This window comes from Panulirus ornatus, chromosome 72 (assembly GCF_036320965.1).
Source record: "Panulirus ornatus isolate Po-2019 chromosome 72, ASM3632096v1, whole genome shotgun sequence".
Classification (NCBI taxonomy): Eukaryota; Metazoa; Arthropoda; class Malacostraca; order Decapoda; family Palinuridae; genus Panulirus; species Panulirus ornatus.
The window spans coordinates 7,008,701-7,029,850 of NC_092295.1; the positions used below are offsets into that span (position 1 = coordinate 7,008,701).

Consider the following 21,150-nt stretch of genomic DNA (forward strand, 5'->3'; position numbering starts at 1 on the left):
GAGCCGTACCGCCGTATTCGTAAAGCACCAATCGCCACGCTGACGGAATTAAAGTTTATCTATGTCACGTTTCGTTATATTCTATTTCATATGATTTGCCGCTACGTATATCAAAATAACGTTTTACTGTTATAATCTGCGTATAAAGTCGTTTGAATGTTGGCCATGGGGGAAGCATCAGAGAGGCGTGTTGTATATAACGAGGAGGTGTAGTGATACAACCCGTGTCCCGATCCATTCGTCTGACTTTAGCCTCGGAAGATGTACGTGGTGTGCAGCACATTCGAACCTAGAAAGCAATCGTATGATAATATCAAGAAAAATAATGCGTGAAGTACCCAAATTTGTTAGCGTATTCATACCGTCATAATTCATTGGAGAAATTAGTTGATATGAGAAAATGACAGGTTTCGAACATTCGCATTTCGAGGCGAATGAACATCCATTTTATCTGACGCGTCCTACCTGCTCCCCTACGTTTCAAAGGTCCTTTTCTAGTGTGCTCTTTTTTTAATAACTTACTCACGTCAGTTCGTCCCGTCAAAGCCCTGTTTGCGATTCGCTGTGTGAGCTGTCGCTCTATACCTGAAATGTAACTTTAGTATGCTGGGTTTCGTCCTCAGAATGAAACATTCGTTAGCCCTGCTACAACGTCGATCAGCCAGTCTTAATCAGGCGACCAAAATTGATCAGTTAGTTTTTCCGATTATTCACTTGGTTTATAATCATCGTCACTGAGTTTGATAATTGTCACTATTTCACGTTTATAACGCTACGTTACGAGTGTGAGTTTCTAACATTTATAAGAATGTTCGAAATGTACGTAACAATGTTATATTGATATGTACAAGGACTTGACGTTAAGGGAATGGCAGCCATATTGTTCGAGGAGAACAGGTGAGGCTTGAGTTTCAAGTTGTAGCTGTAAGAGGGAGGAGGCGTTGCCGGGGTCCCTTGTTACTACTGCAGGGAGAGGAGGTGTTGCTGGGGTCCCTTGGAACTGCTGCAGGAGGGAGGCGGCGTTGCTGGGGTCCCTTGGTACTGCTGCAGGAGGGAGGAAGCGATGGAGAGGTCACATAGTGGCTTGCGATGTTTGTAGGCGGATGTATGCCGCATGATGTCCACTAGACACTTTTACTCAAAGCGGCTTCAATTATTGAACATTACACAAATATTTTGTTGTCTTCATGCGAAAGTGGTGCCTGCGTACTAGACCTCACTACCAGACGCACAACCCATCCAGGAGCTTACATCACCCGCTATGCACACTGTATATGCTGCATATCCTGGTGCAACTTGCAGGGATTAAGCAACTGTGGTTACCGTAAGTCAGGTGAGAACGTTAATAACGATGGTAATGCATAGTTGGTAATGTCTACAATTATTCCAGCTCCCATTAAACAATGCTACCCATTGCTACGTAAGGAGTCGAGCCATATCTCTTCCAAAAGAAGGTTCCAAGACGCTCTCAAATGTCTTATCTCAACAATGATGGCAAATTGTTAGTTACGGTGATAGTTTGTTGCTAGAAATATCGTAGAAGGAATCATTTTTAGATCAGGCAATTCCCACTGAAGAAATAAGATGCGGAGTCGGGACGATTTTCTTCTTTGATTTTTCGTCTCTCCACAGGGTCCTCTGTGGTCCAAGTCAGAGCCATTGACAATGACGACCCCCTGGAGGCCGACAACGCCAAGGTGACCTACTCGCTGGAGAAGAACGCCGTCGACGAGTCATCCGGGAAGGCCATCTTCGACATCGACAGTCAGTTGGGTCTCATCACCACGGCCATCTGTTGCCTGGACCGGGAAAAGACCCAGCGGTACACCATACAAGTGGTGGCCACAGATGGTGGTGGACTGAAGGGTACGCATACCGTAAGGTGGTCTCAGGGATACGTGTACCGCAGGGGGCGCCAAGGCCAAGGGAACGGGTACCATTGATGGTTTCAGGGGTACAGCCACCCCCACTGCCAACCGGGGACAGTCTGCGGTGTCAATCCTCTCCTTCTGTGAGGTGTGAATCCAGGCAGTATCGACTCATTGCTTCGAAGCTTTCGTCAGTGACCTGGGGTGAGAGAGCGGGGGACGACTGGCGCCGATATGCGAGGGAGTAACAAGATAACGAGGTAAGTGGAGAGGGGTACGTTGATAGCTGGCACCTACATACAACGCAATATTCTATGAAGCAAATATAGGAATGGGTAGGAAGCAAATATAGGAAAGGGTAGGACTAAGAAAAAAAAATGCAGAGATGTGATGTCAAGAGAAGCGGTGGGGTCAGCACCACACAGGTGCATCGGTATGTTGTGATGAATAAGCAATGCTTATTATGGGACTGTAGACAGTGTATTGTGGTGGTGGTTTGGTCTGGGTAATGACATCCTGTCTGCTGTGTTATGTAGAAATATAACCTGTGATCCTTATCAGCTTTCGGCAGCGTCTAGAACATAAAAACGTTTGTAGCTGTGCGTTTAAGAAGCTTGATTTATACGAGCTTATCTGATGATTTTAATGACATGCGGGGACTAATAAAGGACTGCAGATAAGCATCGCGCAAGGTGATTTTGCTAAACTGGTAAAAGGGGTATAACAAAATATCAGCTAGCTAGATAATGGACACCGTGTCATTTTTCCATTCACTGTTCATGTTATTGATTGGTTGAGTATAATGGCGGAGGGTATACGCGATAAGTTATCTCGAAACTCATCTACAACGGGAAGTAATAAAGAGTTCCTTGTAATCTCATCGACTAATTTCGAACTCGATTTCTGTATGACTTACTCATGACGACTCCGAGCTCATATGCGACCGATCCTGCAGTGACCACCAGCACCACAGAGCCTCACACTCACGCAAAACTTCGTGAAGAAGCCTAGCACTGGCCTTATTTCTAATAATGTCTTCCATTATGCTATGCTTCTTACACAGTAAATCCTCATCACATGTTCATCATTACAGTAAACCTATGAAGTTTGCACAATGAATATAACATCTTTGAGAAATGTATGAACACGTATGAACACTCATTCATATAAGGTGCAGTCATACATACTGTAGGATTTTTACGTAAAACTTTAGAAAATTATTATTGTGGTGATATGCGGGTTATACATATGATCCTTTTATATATACGATGATCACATGTTACAGTGAGTCTCCACTAAGGCAAGTCTTTGAAAAAAAATTGAAATAAAGCTTTTCCTCTATTGTTTTGAACAATTAAGCCACAGTTCAGAAAGCTGGGCTGGAGCAAGGTAGCTAATGGGAAGAAACCAGCGAAGTGCTTTTAATAAAATGACATCCTGCACGAAGGTGACAATACAATCTCATCAATAATGTTAAACTTAACATTGCAGTGTTTCATATTGCCAATGTCTTCATACTACTGCTTCTAGCTGTGATTATCACGGGCGGCCACATACTTCATCATTCTTCGCTCTACCCTCGGGCGCGCAACGTTTTCCTTCCCACCACCTTTATCTCTCCACCAACCCCACCCATGGCGAGTCCACCTCTGGCAGTTAAATCATTATCAGATAATGAGTATTATCATTCATCATAAGTCTTCAGTAAAGAACACTTTATGAATTCTTATTTTTTCCTACTTGGTTCATGGTAATGTCTCACTGGTGTCAAAGGATTCGAACTCAAGATTTGATACTCTCAGATCCACAAGCCAAGGAGAGGAAAGAGTGACATTGCAATAACTTCTTGTTAGTTTATCGAAACATAAGTTAACATCCCATATGGTAAGACGTTGCTGGTACTAGCAACGACCTCAACATAATAAGCAAAACTCCGAACAAAGAAAGCTTTGAGGCAGCTTGAAATGAAAGCTTCGAAGCAGCTTGAAATAAAAGCTTCGAAGTAGCAAGTCGATCCTCCCGGGGTTCACACCTCAAACAAAGAATGGATTGACTGCGCTGAATCTCCCCATTGAAAGTGGTGGCGGCTGAGTACCGAAAGTGGTCTTGGAGGCACGCGTACCGTAGGTGGCCTCTCATTTGCTTTCTGTTTCAACACCTGCACCTTCCTCTTGACCTCCTGCCTCTTTTTTTTCAAACATCCACCGTTCGCTTGCACACCTTCCCTGTGAGTACCACCCAAACGCCTTCCTTTTCTCTTTAACTAGCAACTTTATTTCCTCATCCCACCACTCACTACCCTCTCTAATCTGCCAACTCTCTCCTTTAGCATACCAGCGCTTCTTCCCTGAATACCTCCCATTCCTCTTCCACTCCCTGTGTTCCATTCACTCTCACCTTTTGCCATTCTTTATATGTATATATATATATATATATATATATATATATATATATATATATATATATATATATATATATTTTTCATACTATTCGCCATTTCCCGCGATAGCGAGGTAGCGTTAAGAACAGAGGACTGGGCCTTTGAGGGAATATCCTCACCTGGCCCCCTTCTCTGTTCCTTCTTTTGGAAAATTAAAAAAAACGAGAGGGAAGGATTTCCAGCCCCCCGCTCCCTTCCCTTTTAGTCGCCTTCTACGACACGCAGGGAATACGTGGGAAGTATTCTTTCTCCCCTATCCCCAGGGATAAACATACTTATACATATAGAAACATATATAGACATGTACACATTCATACTTACTGCCCTCGTCCATTTCTGTCCCCACCCTGCCACACATGAAAAACAGCACACACACACACACACACACACACACACACACACACACATATGTGCACACCAGGATTTGAACTTATGAACAAGAGGACCCGTGCATGTATCACGGCCGGTAAAAGTTAGTTACTGAAGAACTGCTACCCTCTCTTATCTATCCTTAGGGACAGGAACGGTGGTTGTGGAGATGGAGGACGTGAATGACGTGCCCCCGAGGTTCTTGAGGCCGGAGTGGACGTTGGACGTGCCAGAGAGTCGCGACTCAAACCACGTCCTGGCCACCCTCACTGTCGTCGACCCCGACGTGTCCAACAATTTCTCCTTCAGGGTTAGTTACTCCTTCCTTCAGGATAAGTCCGTTCCTCTTTCAGGGTTTGTTAATTCCACCTTCAGGGTCGGTTTGCGGGCACCAGACGTGACAAGGTAGACTTTGCTGACTGACCTTTGTTGGTGGAACTGACATCTATAGGTATACACCACAAGTAGAAAGGCTAAGGGTTAAAGACCGATTGCTGATAGCTGTGAGCTAAAGCTTGCAGAGCTGATAGCTAAAGACCCTTGGCTACATATGGTCGAAGGTCCAGGTTAACTTCAGTTGAAGACCCCAGTCGCCCATATTTAAAGACCCTAGCACTCGTAAACCAAAGGCCTTTGACTATCCTTATTTCAAGGCCTCAGCTGCCACCACCTTTAAGTCTCCGACTACTCTTAGGCTAAAACTAGACTAACAATAGTAAGCCTCAAACAAGAAAATATATAGATAAGTTGATTTACCATACCGAAGAACATTTTCCAAATCCTAGTTCTATGTCCATATCTAAATCACGTCTCACTGTCAAGCAGACAGTCTACGTAGCCATTGTTTATGTCTCTTCAAGTATGTGATTACACGTCTTGCCCCCTTCTTTTTCCCAGGTGGTGCCAGGTAGTGGGCGAGGTTGGCAGATGTTCCAAGTGATAGGTCTGGAAAACGGAGCTCCTGCTGGTTCCCTTAGAGCAGTGGAGCCCTTGGATTATGAGGATCCTGACCACAGACGTGGCTTCCACTTCAGAGTTCAAGTAACAGACGCGGTAAGTCAGATCCCTGATTATACATATATATATATATATATATATATATATATATATATATATATATATATATATATATATATATATATATATATGTAGTGAGGTAGTGCAAGGAAACAGACGAGAAATGGCCCAACCCACCCACATACACCTGCATATACATACACGCCCACACACGCACATATACAAACATATACATTTCAACGTATACATACACAAACATATACATATATACACATGTACATATCCATATATATATATATATATATATATATATATATATATATATATATATATATATATATATATATATAATATATATATATAAAGGGCAGTTTGCCTTCTTTTTCCCATTCCATCTTGAATTTGATAGTGGGGTGGATGTATCTAATTCATCAAAGAAAGCATCACAATCTTGGAAATACGGCCACAAGGTCCACAAACGTTCATTTTCGACCTTATCTTCGACACAAATGAATAATCTTGACCGACATCGGTGGGAATATAGACGCGTCCCAACACCAACCCCACATAAAAGGGAAAGCAGATATCCGAATCCACTCACATATGCAAACGCAACCTTTGATTATCTCTGTTTACTGGAGTTGATTGAACATTTCTTTTCCATGTTTACGCAACTAGACACATCAACAGCTTACAAGAGTTGACAAAAATCTGATAAAACATTAGTATTAAGGCGTTGCTGAGGACACAGGAGATTTGTGTTAATATACGAGTCGTAGCATATGCTAATATGTGACACTGGCAAACAGTGCTAATAAAACTTGAGACATCTCAAGCAAAGCGATACTTATTTCATCTGAGACGTGGTTTTTTAACACAGACATAACGAATTTTGACAGTTTGATAAATATTATATTTGGGACCTTTTTTGCGCCTATTTATAAGATATAAACTCTTTCAAGAGTTTCTGCCTTTGTCTCTGCCTCTTGATGTTAGTATGATCTTACCATAGCCCTTAATGACTCCTGTAGTACAAGTAATTATCTTGATAGAGAGGTGAGGTGGGTGAAATAAGAGAATACAATCACCGGTTACAAAATACTTCACCTATGTACACTGGGTGTGACCCTTAATACCCATACAATGGCACTAATTTCGAAAGTAAAGTGTCCCTGTAACTCGACGTCTGTCTGTTTGTGTGTTAGCAAGGCTTATACCCCCTGCATGCAAAGGTGATCTTTTTTGCCCTGTAATCAAGAAGCAAAATGATTGTTTACGTCCACGGAATTTGGAAACAGTTGTACGGGGTCCCGGCAACGGGCCTTTGGCCTCCGCTACAAGGTGTATTACCTTTGTGCCTATATATGTATATATAATATATATATATATATATATATATATATATATATATATATATATACATATATAAAACGCACGTTTCAATACGTCTAATCCCGCTTCAGTGCGCGTCTACGCGTTTGGTATACGCATGGAGGTTGGGGGATTAACACTGTACTTATGCTATCTTTCATCTGATATCATAAAGACATTCATATTCTTAACGATAGTGTCCGGTCAGTGGAACGACTCTGACGTGTTGCGTTAAGAGACTAGGTTTCCACGTCGTATATTTCTACATTTTCAGGGAGACGTAAGCTGGAGGGACTCGCACCACGTGGACGAAGCGTGGGTCAAGTTACGTCTCCTAGATCTAAACGACAACGACCCAGTGTTCAGCGAGGACCACGCCCACCTTACCCTACCGGAGGACACGCCCATTGGCTCCCTCCTCACCACCTTCACCGCCCTCGACCCGGACGGAGTACGTCATGACTTCAACAAACCCGCCATTTCTTCCTCAATCCTGGATATTATCATTTTCATTACTATCACCATCATTATTACCATTATCATAAATGTCAATAACTATAATAATAATGTTAATAATAATGATAAAAATAACAGTAATATCAATAACAATGATAAAAGATAGTAATAGTAATATTAATGAATTTGTAGTAACAGTATGTATGTATGTGTATGTGTGTGTGTGTGTGTGTGTGTGTGTGTATGTGTGTTACTCGAGAATCCTCATAGATGGCCATAGCTAATGTAGAATGATAGTTCTATGCTGTCGCCTTTGATAGCACGTCCGTTCTATGTTTCGGTACTGCTTCGATCTCCGGTGTTGTCCTTACCCAAGAAAAAGAAAAAAAAGTTTATGTTTGTAAGTTCGTCTATGTCTATACATCGTAGCTTCCTCCCCACAAACCTGTCCCCACTTCTATACCTCAACGTTAACCTCTACAATATCCACTTTTCCATGTCATTTAAGCAATGTCTTTTGAATATGTACAGTCAAGATCAGGAGAATTTTTAATGCGCGTGGGTGTTCTGTGAGCAAGCTGATCTGGCAACACTGCTGAGAGTTGCCAGTTGTGTATCTAAGGAGAAATAAACGAAATCTGTTGTACTGAGGTGCATAAAGAGAATATCATTAAATTTGGACACATTTCAACATAGAAATATGTTATTCCTGTTATAGAAGAGCACTTCTGTATCAAGACGTAGATCTGAAATTACGAGTTCTGGAACATAACCCCAACAATAGAGGGTATAATGTCGCAGTAACACGCATGAATGAAGGATGAAATGGGCAGTGGCTACTGTTTTGTCATCACTGCGGTGACTTGTCGAATCAAGCTTAAAGCAGCAAGTTTACAATTCTTTGCCTGGTATATAAGAGGCGTCGGAGTTGAGGGGGAGGAAGGGGGAAGAGAGAGAGAGAAGGTGTAAGGAAGGGAGGAGGAGCCTTCAAGCCTGCTGTTATGACCTTAAAGAGGCCTGATTGTTGGTGTCAAGAGACGTGGAGCCTCACTTGTATATAATGCACAAGAACTGGGTATATTCCAGGCTACAACACACAAGTGGTGGAGAAGATGGCAAGATGATGGTGATCTATGCGATCTTCCAAGGAGTTAGGGTCCCACAAAGACTACACCCGAAAACGACCAAAGGATTATCGAAAAGGCAATAGGTACTCCAATTATGAACGCTGTTGTCATCAGAGAACAACTTACTCTGCAATTATCGCATCATATACAGTCCCACGACGTCTGAATGAAGACAAAATTTAACCACAGGACCCCCGCAGACTTGACTGAGCGGCACAGTCTTGCTCATCAGACATTCGCTCAGAGATACATCCACTAGATATTTGTGCGAGGGTTATCTTTCCTGACGAGAGGACATCTTCCTCAAGCACCCATGATCAACCTCACTGTTATCGAGGGAGTGGCACGCGTTACAAGCGAGAATACTACATCTACTAAAGTGACCAAGTAAAGATTGCAATGTAAACCCCATCGAGAACTAGTCCAGTCGTAGGAACAAGAGCGAGAAAGAACAACACATAACCTCTTCAACACACTAAGAAAGAGTGGGAGCTTCTCAAATAAATGATCAAGCTGTACATAACATGGTGGATTCAGTACCACATCGCTTACGAGAACTTAAGGAAAACGAGGGTGGCTGGACTAGCCACTGATAGTAGTAATTGTGATGACCAGCCTGTCGCTCTTTTGTGTTGTTATTCAATTCATATTTGGATTTGAGGATATCTCGTTTGAACTGTTATATAAAGACAATATTTGTATTGATTTTACATGGTTATCAATAAATGCAATCATATCTAACAAGTGGCTCTTACTTTGGGAAGAGCAAGCCATTTATTAAGGTGGTGGTGGTTGAACGGGAGTAATAAGGCAGCGACACGAGTCAAATAAGAAACAAGAGAATCTGAGTGATCTCGTTGTCATAGTCCCATGTCAACATCTTGCCACAGTAATCAACAGTCAAGTGAAAAATAAAACGGAAATTAAGAAGAATCAGAACGGGAAAGTAGGCGTGTGTGTGTGTGTGTGTGTGTGTGTGTCTGGGAGTCGGGCCTATGGGAGCGATTACAGTATGAAGGAACTTCTGACCAGCAATGTGACATTTGACGTTAACACCAGTACTAAGGCACAAAAATGACATTATGCTACTTTTTTCTACTCTGAGAAATGCTGCCATAGAAATGTTACTACTGAAGATCACTGAAGATGTCTATTGCAGCAATGAACAAGAACAGCACACATCCAGGAACAATATAAGACATCTTGATCTTGACCGTACATAGCCATTTACCTCTGCAACTGACCCAGTATGATCCTAAACTACTGTAAACTGGGATATCCCACGGATTGCAGCGTAGTATAGAGCTGTAGGTTAACTGTGAAGCCCATCATGGTCGGGTTATGTGTGCACCCAGTGACACTCCACCTCATCATCTCTCATCATTTACGTGGATAGTGAAGCACGTCACCACAGTCATCATCATCATCATCATCATCATCACCTCAAGCACAATCATCTGTTCACATTCACCTCATTGTGAGGAAAGTGGGACGAATTGTACCTCTCATCATCACCATGGAAGTGCCTCGAACTACCATCATATAACCATCACTACCATTAACCATCATCACTAACCACCTGAAGCCACTAACCGCCCTCCACAGGGCGGGGAGGGCAGTGTGCGGTACAGCATTGCTGGGGCTGGCGACCCCGGAGGGCGGCGTAGGCAACAGTTCGAGGTGGAGGGCGGGTCAGGGGCGGTGAGGCTAGTTGGCGGCCTGGACCGAGAGGCGGCGGCCGCCCACACTGTGCTGGTGTGGGCGGTGGACGATGGTCTGCCGCCCAGGACAGCCACTGCCACCCTCACGGTGAGTACTTTACAGTAACGTAGGCTAATGTATAATACAATATCCTATTTAAGACTAATGTATAATACAATACTCTGAGGGGAGTGTATAATATAGCAATTAGTGTGATGGTCCATTCTGTGGCTGACATGAATATGTATGAAGGGTTATTTGTGCCTTGTGTGTGCTACGAGTGATAAATGATAATGTAGAATGATGTAAAATACATTACCCATTTTGAAGGAAAAGTATTATACAGTTCTCACTTTTGTGGCTGACGTGAAGATGGACGATTGGTTCTCAGACCCCAAGGTTCGAGTCCTGTTTCTTTTACCAAGAGTACTAACGATTAATGAAGACTAATGTATAATTCAATACACATCCTGTGGCTGATATGAATATGCATCAGCTCGTCCGGGTTTCCAGGATTCGAACCCTGAATGTCTGACATTCGTCTTGTAACGTCTTTCCATTACATCGTGTTGGCCGCAAGTAGCCAGTATCACTCTCTGTGCAGGTGTTCCATCAAGAGAGCTGTAGTGAGGGTAGACCACCGCACCACAGACTTACAAGGACATTCCTAAAAAAAATCATTAATCCAAGTTGTCGTTTTACATAAACCTGAAGAGTTCATATGACCAGTAATGACCCGGAGTCATCCAACATGTGTTCCGGCGAGCTTAACTGACACAGGTGACCCTACTTGACACAGGTGACCTCACTCAACACAAGTACCCTCCCTCCCTTGACCCAGCTGACCCCTCTTGCCACGGGTAACCCCACGTTACACAGGTGAGCCCATCTGACACAATTGACCCCCACTTGACATAACTGACCCCATTTGTCAGAGGTAACCCTACGTGACATGTCTTGCCCCACCTGACACAGGTAACCCCACCTGCACACGTGAACCCACTTGACACAAGTAACCCCAAAGGTCATGTACCCACCTGACCCAAGTCTCTCCTCACTTGACACCGATGCCTCTCCCCCTCTCACCCTCCAGGTGAACGTGACAGACGTGAACGACAACCCGCCGTTCCTGGCGTGGCCGCGGGAGGCGCGGGTGGTGGAGGAAGGGCAGGCGCGGGAGGAGGTGGCGCGGGTAAGGCTGGGGGACCCTGATGACTGGCGCAGGGGGCACGGACCCCCCTTTACCCTGGCCCTGGACCCCAGGGCTCCCCCTCACGTGGCCAACAGCATCACCGTCATACATGACAAGAGTGAGTCCCAGTTGTCATGGCTGTCACGCATGACAGAGAGTACCCAATGGCAGCCCATGGCTATTTACCTTCCCTATGTTTGTTAATTTAGACATTAATCGACTTAACAAATAAATCAAAAACAAAAAAAAACGTTGCAATCACAGTGATTCCTACATTTTTTATTCTGTTGTTTGGAAAGATAATTCATACCGTTCACCTGAGAGTTGCCAACGAGTGTGGGGGAAGTTGGTTCACCTCAGAAAGATGAATTTATTGATCGAACTTCTTGACCACCGATATGTTGGAATCTCCATGATTGCAGCAGCACTTCTTCTTTGAGATAAATCAATTGATTCATTGAAAAAAGAAAATAACAGTGAGAAAAGATACAAACGCGGGACGGAGTGCTTCGAAAAACGAGGAAAAAGTGGAACTGAAAACATTCTATTTGATCACCCATATCAAATTCTTAATTGGGGAGTAGAGGGAAGGGGAAATATTCCTCGTCCGAGGGGTTGTTATCTGCCGGAGGGAGCCTCCTCGCCCTCCCAGGAGGGTTTCCGACCCTCTACGTACATTACATAGAAAATATGAAAATATCAAATACCTTTAGTCGACAACACTTTCAAAGATGGCCGCTCCCGCCACTGAATCTCATTCGATCTTCAATGTTCGTGGTCGAGTTGCACGTTCCCTTTGTCACATTAACTTCCGCAAGCAACACCGATGACAGTCACTGACGATCGCCCGATGGATCGACGTTGTTGGTGTCGCAGGTTGAACACTGATTACCGATGGTTACGTGACAGACCCAAGTACGAGAGGTTCGCTCGTCTCTCACGCCTGACTGAGCATGCGCAAATGATGGCTCCTGGTATATTTTCTTCTTTATAAAATCAGAATTTCGGTTCAAAATTTAACGAAAACTAAAAACAATAGTTATAGGGCTACTGGAAATCATGAGTGAATGAGAAGCATAATGAAAACATGGTAAACAGAGACTTCAACACTATACATAAAAGCATTGATGTCTAGTTTGGGGGGATACGAGCCCGAACATTACGGGAACAAAGACGCAGACGACAATTGTCCTCGCTGGACTTTCCAATGAATTTCAAGAATTCGCTTGCCATATCAGAACGAACATGAAAAGTAAACACTTCATGATAGTAACAGCCTTTAGTCTAGAAGACAATTTCGTGAATCCACACAACATAACACAAGGAAAGTTAAGAATTACGTACACTCGACCACAGGAGTGAGCATGTATTCAGTATGATTTTCAGCTGAGCTGGCAACGCTGTATGGAGGAGGAGTAAAGGCGTCTGAAAAATAGTGAGTGACATAAACTGTTAAGTATTGTTAGGTGCAATAATGGTGGTTACCAGAAATATTAATAAGGTAAGCAATACTGAATTCTATCCGATCAGAGGCAATTACAGACTTGTGAGGACAGCGATATCTCTGGTCAGAGAGGGTTGGGTGAACACAGGGTAAGGGGTGTCAGGGAGACTTGGAGGGATAGTAGAGGAAGAGTATGAGTGTTTAGAGGTCACAAGACAAGTGACTATTTGCCCCGTAAATGTTGTATATTACTATTTGACACAGTTGTTGTCTTTAAATATATGGTGTACGGAATCCTGCATGTTGGACTCTCATAGAAGACGCTTGATAACGAAGTGTATTCTAACGTAATCATCAAGCGATGATTGACAGTTGTTTTACAACGATAGCAGCTTTTTAGCAACACTATATTACGTACAACGGTAGCAGCTTTTTAGCAACACTATATTACGTTCAGTAACATTCATGGGTGTTTTTCAGTATGTCCGACCGTTATTAGTTGAATAAACAGACCACCAGACTTACCTGAAAGACCAATCGGACTGTTTCATTGGTGACCATCTATCTAATAGTTCAAATCGGTGCTCACAAATTCCTGTGGCCGAGTGAAAATATATTCTAAAGGATATGTATGAATTACGTGTCTTTACCCTAAACTGCACTGAAAAACAGAATATATAATCCATGAGAAATTTACGTCACTCGGCACAGATCATCAATGCATCAACGGATCAGTAGATCAGTTCTGTGCATCGCTAAATCATTCTTTATTCATTTCAGCCCCTCTTCCTCTCATTGATGATATGTCCCGTCACAACATTAGTCCATCAGTGAATCACATGCATCAGCATGCCAACCCATCAGTGCATGAACTTATACATCAACTCAGCGGTGCATCAGCTCATTCACCAGCAATCAAACCATCCATGAATCCATAAATTGTTTAGTGCTGAATATTGTCTCCCTTCGTTCTCTTGATTTCAAGACACTATTACCATTCTTCCCACGACCCCTTTGACCAGTCATTCTTTACTTTAGATTCACCACTTTGCCCCTAACTCGTCCCTTTAGGCAAAGTCTCGTTAACAACAGACATGACTTGTGCATACCATTATTATCTAGAAATTAAATCGCGCTGATGCACCAGTGATGATAATTAGCATAAAAGTTATATCTTTTAATCAAATTAGATAAAAAGATAATTACTTTGTTTCGGATACTTTTCAGTTCTTGATTAAAGCTCAGGACCGTTATATATATATATATATATATATATATATATATATATATATATATATATATATATATATATGTATACAATGGAGTTAAAGGAATATATCAAAGATGTCTAGATTTCCTTTAATCGTCTTCAACAACTCTGTTGAAAATCCTTTCTATATCATTTTAGACTTTATGCCCCTGTTTTAAAAGCCAGATTATTATTTTCGAGTAATTTAGGACCTTTTTCAGTGGCGTGGGTTTACGACATAGCATGAGGTGCCAGAGGCAACTTTTCTATTGGTTATATGTCGTGATTGTTTTTCTTTTTTTTTTAGAAATCTCATTTTAGTGCTGTGTCCTGTGACCAAACGACTGAGAATAACAGATTTCTTGATATGCGTGTGTGTGCGTGTTTGTTTGCGTATGCCAGGAGGGGACGGTGGGCGTGGTGTGGGCGTGGTCTGGACAAGGACCGCCCTGGACCGGGAGGAGCACCACGCCCTTCTGGTGCCTCTTGTTGTCGCCGACGCTGGACGACCGCCTCTCTCCACGACAGTAACCCTCACCCTCCATGTGGACGACATCAACGACAACCCCATGGAACCCGCCTCCAAGGTCGTCACTGTCCATACCCTCCAGGTCAGGCACTGCCCTCCAGGTCAGATACCCTCCAGGTCAAGTACCCTCCAGGTCAGGTACACTTCAGGTCCAATACCCTCCAGGTTAGGCATTCTTCCCCTGCCCTCCAGGTTAGGCTCATGTTCAGGTCATCTAGGTCAGGGACGGATGATCTCCAGGTCACACCCTCCAGGTAAGACACTTCCTAACCCTCCAGGCCAGGCCATGTCCACACTTTCCAGGTCAGGCAATCCAGGTAAGCCACAGGTCCATACCTTCCAGGTCAGGCACTGTACCCAACTCTCCAGGTAAGCCCAGGTCCTCCAGGTCAGTCATCAGTAAGGTTAAGGACGGCAACAAACATTAAATACACATCCAACATGGCGTCCACTGACATTGCGGAAGTTCGTCACTTAGCGAACCCTCGTATCACTCATCAGCTGTTATAATGTAAACAAACTTAAGGATGATTTAAAGGAAAGATTAAAGTCTCGTTCTGGTAGACTTAAAAAGGAACAATTACCAAACACGACTTTTAAGATTGATATTTGCAGTCTGAAAATAGCAATGCAAATATGATAACAAGTCAGTCATTTATTAACATCAGTTATATATTCCTAAAATGAGTTGCTAGATATCGCAAGTTATGAATTTATGCAAGCTCTCAGTCCCGTCCTTCAATTTCAAATCCCTAGTCCAAAACCTTCATTAAAATTCAGTTTTACGAAAAAAAATCAAGTCATTTGCCTGAATATCCAATATCGAAGTTCTTTTTCCCAGCTCTTTTTATCAGGTATCATTACCAGGTACTAAAGGATAGCATGGGTTAATACGCATTGTTAATCTATCTAACTCGGTGCATGAAAAAAAAAAATTATTTCGTTTACGATGCTTAACAAAATGGATCATGATTAAAAAATGAATGAGGTTTATTCATTTCATAAAGTCAAGTCATCGAATTAGGGAAATTAATCAAGGATCCTTAATTACACCAATATCGTTCCGGGTTCACTGATTCGCTGTCTCGAGCATTCACTTCTGAAAATGGAACGTTGCGAACCGTCATAAACGAAAATATTCATATTACCCTTGCTTCATGTTGCTCAAGTTTACACACTGATTCTGACGTATCCTACATAGATCGTCATACATGGATCATCATGCGCAAATCATCATACGTGGATCATCATACATGGATCGTCATACATGGATCATCATACGTAAATCATCATACATGGATCATCATACATAGATCATATATAGATCATCATACATGGATCATCATACATGGATCATCATACATTCGCTTGCTTATGATCCATTCCTGACGGTTTTTTCTCATACTTTTTCTTTGGATATGAAGCACTGTGGAAAGATTTCCTCTCTCTCTCTCTCTCTCTCTCTCTCTCTCTCTCTCTCTCTCTCTCTCTCTCTCTCTCTCTCTCTCTCTCACCTCTCTCTGCTGCAGGAGCTGGGAACAGCGGTGGGACAAGTGCCCCTGGGGAGGGTGTACGTCAAGGATCCGGACGATTGGGACACTGACTCCAAGACCTTTGCCTGGAGGAGCCAGCAGCCCTCCTTCTTCCTGAACCACTCCACTGGTGACCTGACGATGGCTCCCTCCACTCCTGACGGCCGGTAGGTGAAGGTTCACTTCACTAGTGACGTGACAGTGTTCCCTCCACTCCTGATAGTCGATAGGTGAAGGTTGCCTTCACATGTGATGGCTGGTAGGTGAGGGCTCCCTCTACTATAATCAGACTTGATATAGACCAGGTAAAAACCAAATCTTCCGTGGCCAGGTACGAGCTGGGGTTCAAGGTGACCGACGCTTCACAAGGCCAGTATGACGTCGAGGCAAACGTGACGGTCATGGTCAAGTGTCTGGCACTCCGTGAAGTCATGGATGCCACGCCCCTGACGCTGGAGGCCGATAGCTTCAGGGTCGTGCAGCAGGAACAACAGGAAGAACAGCTGATGGAGCAGGAGGTTAGGATACTCGGATGTTGAGAGGGTTTTGATGTAAGATTGATTGATAAAGGAAAGAAGAGGGTCGAAATTAGACGAAACAAATGACTGAATATGGAAAGTAAAATAATGAAAAAGAGGAAACAGAGAGAGAGAGAGAGAGAGACAGACAGACAGACAGACAGACAGAGGAGGTATGAAAATACAAAAAGTAAAGGATAGAAAGAGGGAAGAAGACGATAAAGTAGGTGGGAGGCATGGAGAAAAAAGAGAATAAAGATAAATGCACATGAAGGGAAAGGGTGTAAGAAGTAGTGCTTGTGGAGGAATAAGATATAGAGGGAGAATCTGTACATGCAACAGCAGACCAGAGAGAATGCAGAACAAATGGAAAAGAGTTGAACTATAAAGATAACAAGTGTGATAGATACATGGAGGATATGAGTTATCATAGAACTGTCATACCGTCCATATGACTACCATCATCTACTGCGATTTGGCTCCTATCGTATAATCCAGTGTTACTCCTGAACATAGAAGGTAATGAATAGGAGGATTATAATGTCAACCAACAGTGCCTTGTACATGGGTCCTTCCTTCATCCTGAACGCTCTGGGGGTCTTCAAAGTAGCGATGGTCGTGGGTTTTGTGTAAGCAATACCACTAGATTTATGAATATTTTGAATATCCAGACTCAAAACAGTGAAAAGAAACCTATTGAAAACTGCTAAATTCAGAAAACAGAGCCGCCAGGCAAGCGAGTAGCTGAGGTAAGAGAAAAAAAGGTGATTTAGTGGTTTGGAGGGGGGGGGGGTTGCAAAGGCGTTCATCTTTCCAAAGTATCTTCTGTGTATCACAAAATGTTGTTTGGTGGACTGGGGTCAGGGATTCCATCTTTCTAAGCTCCCTCTGGTGTCTCACACCATTTATCGTCACACACACACAGAGAGGAACATCAATACTCTCCAAGCTAGTGGCAGCGGTGAGGACGTGGACGGGAGTACACAGTGAAGGGGTGAGGGCGGTGTCTGTCCAGCCTCTAGAAGATGGGGACTCTGTCTCACAGTCCTCACCTGCGTCTCGTGTCTGGCTCTCGTCGGCTGGGATAGCTAACTTCGACCATCTGTTGCTCTACCGGAAACATGAGGCAAGCTTCACGATAGGCTGTAGACAATCAGCTTTTTTTTATTTCTCAAATAAGCTGCAGAAGGACATTTTCATCACTTTAGTGGCGTATTGGAAGCTCTTGAAGATTTCAATCATATCCCCAATTTATGTAAATCTAAGTTCAAAATATAATTCTAACATTTCCAAAATGATTTCAGATGGTAACATAATTTTATTTGATAACATTTTATTGTACGAATAATTGCATTATTTTACTTTCGCCAATATAAAAACGCAATTTTTCCCTTACTACAAATGATAATTGTAAATCGTTTGCCCAAACAGCTAAGCCAAGCGATAGGTGTTGACATACGAGAGGTGGGCGTGGTCAAGTGTGAGGAAACTGCTCATGAGTCCGCCCAAGGGTGGGGTCGGTGTGTGGCCGGTTGTTGGGTTGGTGTGGGTGAGAGTCTGGCACTGGTCGATGCCAACACATCAGCCTTGGTCGGCCCCACAGTCAAGCTGGGCAGCCGCTGTGGTTGTGCTGGTAGTATTGCCTACCGTGACCACACCACCTGTACCCCACACACATGTCTCAACGGTGGCAGGTGTGTGCCGACACCCACCGGCATCAGGTGAGATGGATTACTAGTAAAACTTACCAGTAAAGTTTAAGATGGTAAGATACCTTGACCATTAGAAAATTGCTTAACTGGTCGTAAGCAAACAATAGTGACGACTAGTCAAACCTCAGAATAGTTAGACGTAACAAGTGGTGTGCTACAGGGACCAGTCTTGAGACCAGTTGTCCAATGATGGATAGGATTATGTCAACATCTGTATCCCAGCGACAGGTGTATACACATACATATGTATTAGTCTCCTCACAACACCTACTAAAAGGTCATCTTCATTACAGGTGTAAGATCGTCTCTTCAACACAGGTGTCCCTAACACTTGCTATAAGGTCATTTCTTCTACAGATGCATCTGTCCTTACGGAACTTGGGGGTCTCGCTGTAAGGTCGTCGCCAGGCAGTTCGAGGGTGGCGTGGGCGGGCAGGTGGGCGTGGCTGGTGAGGATGGAGGTGGGACGGCGGCCTCTCCAGTGGGCGGGTGGGCTTGGGTGCCCCCCATCCCGCCTTGTGACGAGGCTCAGGTCAGCCTGGAGGTGCTGACACGGTCGGGGACAGCGACCCTACTCTACTCAGGACCGGAGCTTCAGGGTCTGGAGTCCGCTGTCAGAGATCTGCTGCTGCTGGAGCTACGTCAAGGACGGCCTTACCTCCTGCTGGACCTTGGGGCCGGCCCTGTCACCCTGGCCCTGAACGCCTCTTACTCCCTGGCCGACGACATGTGGCACAGAATCGACCTCATCTGGAGGGACGAGGTGAGTTGCACGTCACCTTCATCATGCTCTTCGTCTCATAACAACCTCATTAATTCACTGTCCCTCAGTGGCACATCCCCGTTCTCTTCCCCCATAACTATCTTATCAATACATTGTCCCTAACTGGCTTCCTCGTTCTCACCCTTCATAACAGTATCATCAAATTGTCCCTTATTGGCTTCACTAGATTTTCTCCCTCATAAAAACCTCATTATCTCACTCGCTGAAGTATAACGAGACATTTCATAAATAAAAACTTGCTCTGTATTGATACAATCATCAATCATTTAAAAAGAAAAAGAATATATGAATGAACAACTTATGGCAACATTTGGACTAAATTTGGCGCCTCAGCTCAATGCCTGACGGACTACAGTGATAAACCTGATGTCCTTTTTCATCTTTATTTTATCATGAATCGTTCAGAGTTGCTATCTGTCCATCGTTTCGTGAAATAGGTATTTCAATTTCAATTCCGATGAGATGTAAAGAAAAACTGATGAAATATAAGGATTGTACTTTTCAAAATATCAAGGAAAAAATTTTACACATGAGATTAAGTAACTAAGTTTGTCTGTATGAATGAGTTTAGATACTGATATCTAATCACTCGTGTTCAGTGGCATATTTTGAAATGATTAGGTACCCGTGATGAAATTCTAATATTTCTTTTTTCAAATAAACTCTATACGTGATGACTTGCCTTCAGAAGAAACAGGCAGTATCATGGAATACAGTAGGAGTATTTGCGAGGGAGCACTAGGGTGGTTTGAGATGGTAGAAGGATAGTGTTGGAGTGTGTGTATTGAAGGAGTGTGTTGGAGCGATGTGTCGAGATGATAAACGGGTAGTGTTGAAGTGGGTGTGTTGGAGAGAGAGAGAGAGAGAGAGAGAGAGAGAGAGAGAGAGAGAGAGAGAGAGAGAGAGAGAGAGAGAGAGTTGTTAAATATACGCTCCTTTGTATGTTGTTGTGCACCTGTAGTACGAATATGATGTCTTTTAAATGTTCTGTACAATCCATTGACTTTATGGTGCAGTGTAAAGGACGCTTTAGTGGCGGAGTTCATTTTCCCGTACTAATTTTTAAACGGTGCAGCTTTATCAATAATACTTATATGTTAGAATCTATATCTTTTAATGATGGCTTCACCATCGGGAATAAATGGAACTTGAATAGCTGAGATGTGATGAATAACAAAACTGCCGCACAGCATCTGGAAAAAAAAGAGGGAAGGTTCATATTACATTTGTTGTTATGTTTTGTTCTCGCCCTCAACATCCTGCACCACCCAGCTGGTTGAGATGATCGTGGACCTGTGTACGGGCGGCAGCATCGACGGGCCGTCCACACCGCCCACAACCACCCACGTCCACGCCACCCTACCGGACGCCTCCACTTGTCGAGTCTCCGCCAACGTCGGCCGCGTCCTGAAGATGGGCGGACCGCTTCAGGTGGGCGGGATGGCCACTTGGAGCTCCGCCCGCCCTTCCCATGAGCGGCCAGCGTCGTCAAGCCCACCGAGCCTTCGTGGGTGCATCCGAAACCTCAGGGTGAACGGCCAGGTGAGAGAGAGAGAGAGAGAGAGAGAGAGAGAGAGAGAGAGAGAGAGAGAGAGAGAGAGAGAGAGAGAGAGAGAGAGAGAGAGAGAGAGAGAAGTCTTTCCTGAGATGTTCCAGGAAAATGCTGTTTCCCCGAGCGCCTCTAACACAAATTGATAGTCTTAGCAGACGTGAACCATAATTGGGCCTCAGACAGAGGCAGGCTGCCGTCGGAAAGACAAGAGAGCTATTGTGTGTGTCGGGTCTAGACACGCAAGTTCCCTTGCAACAGGCAACAGGTGGGGGAGGGGGGGGGTCCATGA

At 43.7% G+C, this 21,150-nt stretch overlaps 1 protein-coding gene and 1 long non-coding RNA gene across 7 annotated transcripts in view; one reads left to right on the forward strand and one right to left on the reverse strand.

Annotated features, from left to right (window-relative positions):
• Window positions 1-14,223, reverse strand: part of LOC139748116 (uncharacterized) — a 155,967-nt gene extending 141,744 nt beyond the window's left edge. Inside the window, exon 1 of the long non-coding RNA XR_011712537.1 lies at window positions 12,249-14,223. This is a non-coding gene — a long non-coding RNA (uncharacterized lncRNA). The remainder of the gene's footprint in view (window positions 1-12,248) is intronic.
• Window positions 1-21,150, forward strand: part of LOC139748113 (putative neural-cadherin 2) — a 184,275-nt gene that overhangs the window by 153,477 nt on the left and 9,648 nt on the right. For 5 of the 6 annotated variants that reach the window (XM_071660770.1, XM_071660774.1, XM_071660771.1 and 2 more), the window contains 13 exons: window positions 1,633-1,866; window positions 4,824-4,987; window positions 5,575-5,730; window positions 7,340-7,516; window positions 10,254-10,457; window positions 11,443-11,659; window positions 14,637-14,845; window positions 16,293-16,462; window positions 16,627-16,813; window positions 17,739-17,939; window positions 18,245-18,534; window positions 18,883-19,288; window positions 20,582-20,851. In XM_071660770.1, coding sequence (XP_071516871.1) covers window positions 1,633-1,866; window positions 4,824-4,987; window positions 5,575-5,730; window positions 7,340-7,516; window positions 10,254-10,457; window positions 11,443-11,659; window positions 14,637-14,845; window positions 16,293-16,462; window positions 16,627-16,813; window positions 17,739-17,939; window positions 18,245-18,534; window positions 18,883-19,288; window positions 20,582-20,851 — 2,885 coding nt within the window. Of the gene's footprint in view, window positions 1-1,632; window positions 1,867-1,958; window positions 2,129-4,823; window positions 4,988-5,574; window positions 5,731-7,339; window positions 7,517-10,253; window positions 10,458-11,442; window positions 11,660-14,636; window positions 14,846-16,292; window positions 16,463-16,626; window positions 16,814-17,738; window positions 17,940-18,244; window positions 18,535-18,882; window positions 19,289-20,581; window positions 20,852-21,150 lie in introns of those variants that run through there. The other variant, XM_071660775.1, reaches the window with a different exon arrangement.